This window comes from Poecilia formosa, unplaced genomic scaffold (genome assembly GCF_000485575.1).
Source record: "Poecilia formosa unplaced genomic scaffold, Poecilia_formosa-5.1.2 Scaffold527, whole genome shotgun sequence".
Taxonomy (NCBI): Eukaryota; Metazoa; Chordata; class Actinopteri; order Cyprinodontiformes; family Poeciliidae; genus Poecilia; species Poecilia formosa.
In genome coordinates this window covers 170,462-176,838 of record NW_006800466.1, presented here as the reverse complement: position 1 = coordinate 176,838, position 6,377 = coordinate 170,462, and the positions used below count along the sequence as shown (strand labels likewise).

Below are 6,377 nucleotides of genomic sequence, written 5' to 3'. Positions count from 1 at the left end.
TAAGAACATGTTTAATCTGTGGCATTGTTTATGAAAATGGCACATTTATGATGTATTCAAATTAAATACTATTGGCACACTTAATGATATTAGCGATTAGGTTATGTATTCAGCAAGTACTTTTACTTTTAATACTTAAGTATTTTTAAAAGCCAGTACTTTTTTACTTTTACTTAAGTAAAATGTTAATGTGGTACTTTGACTTTTACTTGAGTACATTTTTGCCTGTGTATTTGTACTTTTACTTAAGTACATTTTTTGAGTACTTTCTCCACCACTGAACCCTTAAATAACTCAGAGCGGACACTTGTTCCTGGTTTTGTCCTGCCCAGTCACAAATGTGTACAGATGGTTTTATATTGCAGATTGAACTCAGTCCAGAACCAGGTTGAAATAAATAAAGAGAATCTTTACCTTGACAAAGCAAAGTGACCGCCGTTCATGGAACCAAAACAGGACAAGGCCACAAACACCGGGACAACAACTGAAAAGTTTCCTAATAGCCTCTCTGCAAATGTCTAAAGAATGTAAATGAGAAAAGGGATACAAATAAGAAAGTAGGATATGTGCTGGTTCAGAGTTCAGGCAGTGATTAAAGTGTAGATAATGACATTAGGTCAAGTGGTTGATGTCTTAATTAAAACATATTTCTTATTGTGCTGAACTATGTAAAAAGGTTGTAAGTGTTAAAGTGAAACTACAGGATGTAATCCTTCCACCTTGACATGCCCAGGGTAGAAAAAACAGCTGTTATCTAAAGGTTTTCAAAATAATCCAAAGACTTTTCCAGGTACATAAATGTTGTGCTTTGAGTACTCAGTCATTTTAGATATATTCAAATCATTAATATATCTAAAATGACTAGTTATGTGATTAACTAAAGAAATCAACTGAAACAATTCACATATATTTCACGAGTTTCAAAGGTCACATCAGATTTGTGTGAATTTATGGTCATGACTGCAGACTGTTACTTTTTTTAGTCTTATCTTATTAAATGTGGTTAATTAGACTGAATTTAGAGGACTGAAAGGACTGCTGCCAGTAATTGTCATAAATGGGTCATGCAGAAGTGGGAGACAAAGCTAATTATTATTCATGAAGCTATTAAATTTATATTAGCCACAGACATTGCTGGCATGGGTGAATATAGTCAGTAAAGGGGAAAAATCTGAATTAACTAAATACATGTACAGTTGTCATTTTAAACTAAAGTAATGATTCATTTTAAATGGAAAAAAGAGAAATGTTAGTTTGCACACGACCGAGGAATCCAAACCAAGATGACGTTCATATCTTCAAAGATTTGACCACTTCCATCTTTTTGATCAGTTCCATCTTCATCAGCTTGGTGCCTGTTGTTCCATTTAGCATGTTTTCAGAATGTCTTGTGACTGCTTTATTTAAAGTGACAAGAGACAAATCTAGTAGCTTTTCCTGAGGTCATTGGAACTTTGTGGCTCAAACTCTGCTCAACGATCAGCAGATTCTTGACCATGCTGGTGATACAGCAGCCACAGCTGACTAACATGATATTTGTAATTGTGAATACTGACATTGGATTAAAACCACAAATCAACTAAACTTAAAACTAATAACCTTTTTTTTTATCCAAAAGTTTTTTACAGATCAACACAGAATAGGGATATTCACTCAATCATCGTTGCTTCCATACCATCCATTAGACTTCAATTCATTTACAGATAAACGATTATGCTAATTAGCTGACCATGTCAATTAGTGACTCCTGTGACTTTTAAAAGTTTTGAAATATTTTGTTTATAAAACCAGAGAACCACAAACATAGATCATCCAAGGACAGAATGTGCTCTGTTCAAATGTCATTCAGACCAGGGTAATGTTTTATCATTGTAATCCTCTACAATTTTCTCTGATCGTTAGCTGTAAATATGAAACTTTATTCCTAATGGGTACTTAATGCTTAATTGCGTAAGATGCTAAATTAAAAGGACCTTTAAATAATCCATGTCCTCTCTCTCTTCATTGCTTTCCACACCAGATAATACAAGCACACATCCTGTTAAGGTCATCTAAAATGACTCATTACGCAATGCTGCAAGCTTCTTTTACATAAGTCTGACACATGAGTTAAATCTTAAATTAAGTTTTCAATGTAAACTTCTGCCCACTGTCTAATGGAGGAAGAACAGACTGCAATCCTTTTATCATATCAACCTTCTAAGAACACAGAAATACTCTTAACACCTTTCTTAAGGCGCTCTTAACACTCATTGTGCTCAAGGTAATAAAGCTAACCACATTACAAAAAGGCAGGGATCTCTTAGTGGATCTGCGAGCCCTTAAAGCTGAGGAAGACTCAATCACTGATAGCATCCTGCAGCCTAATAAGGAACTGTGGCTGTTATTGGGGAATGTCTGAGATGTGATTAGCATTACCAGGGTTGGGCTGAAGCAATTGCATTAGAGGGGAAGCAAAGTCGTCAGAAATGCTTCACTAATAATGAGATGCTAAGTGCAGGAACTGCAGCATATAGGTTCAGACTTAACTGTCTGATAGGAGAACAAAGGACTTTCTGCTGACATGTATATCTTATTCTATTGTTTTAAAAGACTTTAGTTCATTTCTTGAATTCTTAATATTTTATTTTTCATATTTTATTATAGCAAATTATCCAAACCAACATTTTTTTGTCACCATTTGTGATCATATTACCACACAATTATGTATCAAAGACAAACTTTCAAATATATTAGCACTCCCTCACTTTCTGGTAAATGTCCATCAGGTTAAATTAGTTTTCATTATTTAAGCCCAAATATCTTCCCTCCTTCAAATCCTTACCAGAATATTTCCCAAGTAGAGATCACTACAGGAATGATGCTCTGTGATGACTCCAAAGGTCGAGCTGACTGCATATGATGTTTATTAATCTACGTTTTATTTTTAGCATACATGTGCAGTTGATTTGAAGTGATATATTTCCTTTGATTTCCAGCAGGTAGATATTGATATGACAGATTTTGATCATAATCTGGCAGGTAAACACCGACTGGGTTTAATTAGCTGTTCCTCAGAGATCTTTCATATTCCCACATAGGCTGGGTTACCAACAGGGCAACCATCAGCCCTGTGATTGAAGTCTGAGATCTTTGCAGGCTCTGAATCCCTTGGTTAAACTAACATTATTTTTTGGTCAATAATTTAATAATTGCAAATTCTTCAGAAAGATATTCCTCTGATTTTATGCTGGAAACCTCCATCATAAAGCCCTGAATCTCAGAGTAGCCTTCTGGATTGCCTTGTTCTTTGGCAAACTACTTTTTATCTACTTTTATTATTTACTGTTTACTTTAAAAATAGTAAACAGGTTTTACTGCTTTTACTTTCATGAAATTTATTTTTCATAAAAATAAATTGTATTTTACTTTTATGAAAGTAAAATACAACTTTCATAAAAACGTCATATTTAACAGCTAGATATTTTGACTTTGTTAAACATACTTTAACACACTTTTTAACTATTATTGTTAATTATGGAATTATCTTATAATTCACATTTCTACAACAACGCTGATCTATGGTCATTTAGTGGCCTTCAAAAATGCTGAAGGAGTTGAAACGGAGTGCTTTCTGTGTTTCTGTTGCTGTGTTCTTACCACAGCAACAGCCTCTGAGGCTAGGAGTTCCTCTGCTGACATCACAGTGTAGTACGCGACGTTGGTCAACACATAGCAGGAGGTCACAATTGCCATGGAGATAGAAATGGCCAATGGAACGGTCCTGAGAGCAGAGAGATGATTATGATGAGCATCTCTGTGACCTGCTCCTCTCTCCTGTCTCTGTTTTTAGTAATTAGCTAGTAACACAAAGTCGAAAGGGACTTTATCATGTAAATTAGACATTTTAAGTCTAATATTAGAGTTTTACGTCATGTTAATATTATATTATATACACAATTATACATACAATCATGAATTTCCAGTCTTTGAACAACAATTTTAATTAAGTCGTTTTTATAAGCACCTTTAAATAAAAAAAATTATGATGGCTCAGTAAGATTTCAGTTTTATTTACAAATAAAATTATGTTTTGGCTGCTGTTTAAGAAATTACAAAATATTCTTAGATTTATTAAGTTAACTTAAGTAGTACTGACTAAAATTGCACAAATTGCTGTTAACTAATCAGTTGATTCATTAAAAACTTCATTTTTTGAGGCAATGAGTTTGAATTTTTGAAGTAAGGAGAACTAATTTGATGATACTTTTCTAAGTGCCAGTTTAAGAGCTATGACTCAATCGTTTAAATAAATACGACCAGCTGGGTCAGACTGAACAGAACTTCAGCAGATAACTGATCCTTTTACCTGCCTTTGGCTCCAGTCACCAGCAGGCCACAGAGAAGTCGGCTCCCTCTGAGCTGATTGTTCTGAACAGCGCCCAGACGAGGCACACTGATAATGAAGTGTGTCAGTGGAGTATTTAGAACACCCACCAATTGTGTCATAGTATGGATTATCTGTATCTATTTAGGGAAGGAAGTAACTATGGAACTAACGAACCATGTCTGTCTTGTTTGACTTCATTCTAAGGTAACTAAGACCTGATTAAAACATTATCTTGTTTGAGCATGTGCCAACTTCCTTGATACTTTAAAAGAAATCCAGAGAGGAATCAGCTGGAACAATTAAAGGATGGACCATAACATTTTGCAGCACACTAATTTGATTTGACTTAAATTTGTTGCTAGTTTTTTTAAGCTTTTGCCAAAGCTAATTGGAGGTGTAAAACCGATATATAAAAATGAATAAAACATAAAAATGAACTTGCTTTTTCTACTTTAGACCACAGTGACTGATTTGATCACCTCATTAGTGTGGTTATGTCAACTTTACTATCTACCATGCTTCATTTTATTTTTTCATTTTTCTAATAAAGACAACAGTAGACAGAATGAGAGCAGTGCTACACAGGGGTGTACAGTATGTAGAACATTCAGGTAGTTCTGTGGCAGTACTCACTGTGTCCAGACGTCACTTTCCAGTTAGGTTAGATGAATGTTCTCAGAATACACTGACACAGTTTCACTAAAATGGAAAACACACTGTGCAGTCCCTTCAGTGGTTAACAGTCTGTTTTCAAGTTCTCCGTGTGTTTATTGTATCTTTCTTCTTTCACGTTGCTCTGTTGCTGTTGAGTGTTTATTCAATAATAAGTCTTTTATCTTTATTTTCTCTTTGCGAAGTAATGAAGCGGAAGCAAATATGTTCAGCATTTTTTATCTGTCAGTGCTTTGTAACTTCAGGTATCAGTTGATGCAGAAAAGTGTTTTTGTGGCATTTTGTGGTTTTCTGACTGTTCCATATTATTTTCAAGCTAGATAAGATTACATTTGGATTCATTCAAGTGACTTTTTCCTTTTCTCATCCCAATGATTCCTCTGCCAGCGCCTCTGTGGTCAGTGGCTTCTCTCTGTCTGTATTTTATTGATCACAGATAGTTTATCTCAGCTCCTTCACTGAGCACAGCCTGCTGTGGCAGCTGTTACAGGAAAATCAAACTAAATGCAGAAACTGAACTATAGGTGACTTAAGTTCAAATGCACCAAATTCTGAGGGAGAAGTGCAGAGACCATCAGACACTAGTTCTTCACATATTTATCCTTCTAACCACCTTTGCATGTCACTTTGTCAGTTTACCTAAACCTTTTCCTCTGGGTTTCTACTAGTGTTTTAGTTCCCAAGACCACTTTTTGATGGTATCATCTCATACTAGATCACATTGAACTTGCTCTTGTCTCGATCTCAAACACTGAGGACTTGGGATTTTATTTCAAGAGCAGTCAAGACCACAACTGTAAATATCACTAAGTTGTTGTCCAATTTATTTAACATTGTTGCTTCCACTGGATATAAAATGTCCTGATTCAAATGCAAGCAATAATGTGACTCATGACTAATCAAGTATTTTTGTACTGCTCCCACTCATCCCCAGCCACTTTCACTCACACTCCAAAAAAGTGAGCAGTGGTTGTCTGGAAGTAGGAGGGGGTGTTGGTAAAATGTTCAGGAACAGTATTTGGCCACATTAATCATAAATAATATTGTAAAACAACATCAACAACCTCCAGAAGAAAGCATAGAGCAAATTATAAATTCTGCAGTTCATCGCTGTGAGAAATGGTGGCCACAACATCAAACTCTTATCGTCACTTAGGAAGGAAGCAAAAGTTCTGTTTAAGTCAGTGTTTCTCCACCCTGGTCCTCACTGCCCCCCTGCTCTGCATGTTTTAGATGTGCCTCTATTCCAGAACAGCTGATTCAAATGATTGCATGACCATCAGGTACTGCAGAAGCCTGTTAATCACCCAGAGATGCAATTCAGGTGTGGCAGAAG

The 6,377-nt window shown here is 35.5% G+C and overlaps 1 protein-coding gene across 1 annotated transcript in view; it reads right to left on the bottom strand.

Annotated features, from left to right (window-relative positions):
* slc7a11 (solute carrier family 7 member 11) overlaps positions 1 to 6,377 on the bottom strand; it is a 58,387-nt gene that overhangs the window by 5,987 nt on the left and 46,023 nt on the right. The window contains exons 8-9 of the mRNA XM_016664912.1: positions 3,640 to 3,763; positions 415 to 518 (exon numbers count right to left, since the gene is read on the bottom strand). Of these exons, the coding sequence (XP_016520398.1) occupies positions 415 to 518; positions 3,640 to 3,763 (228 nt within the window). The remainder of the gene's footprint in view (positions 1 to 414; positions 519 to 3,639; positions 3,764 to 6,377) is intronic.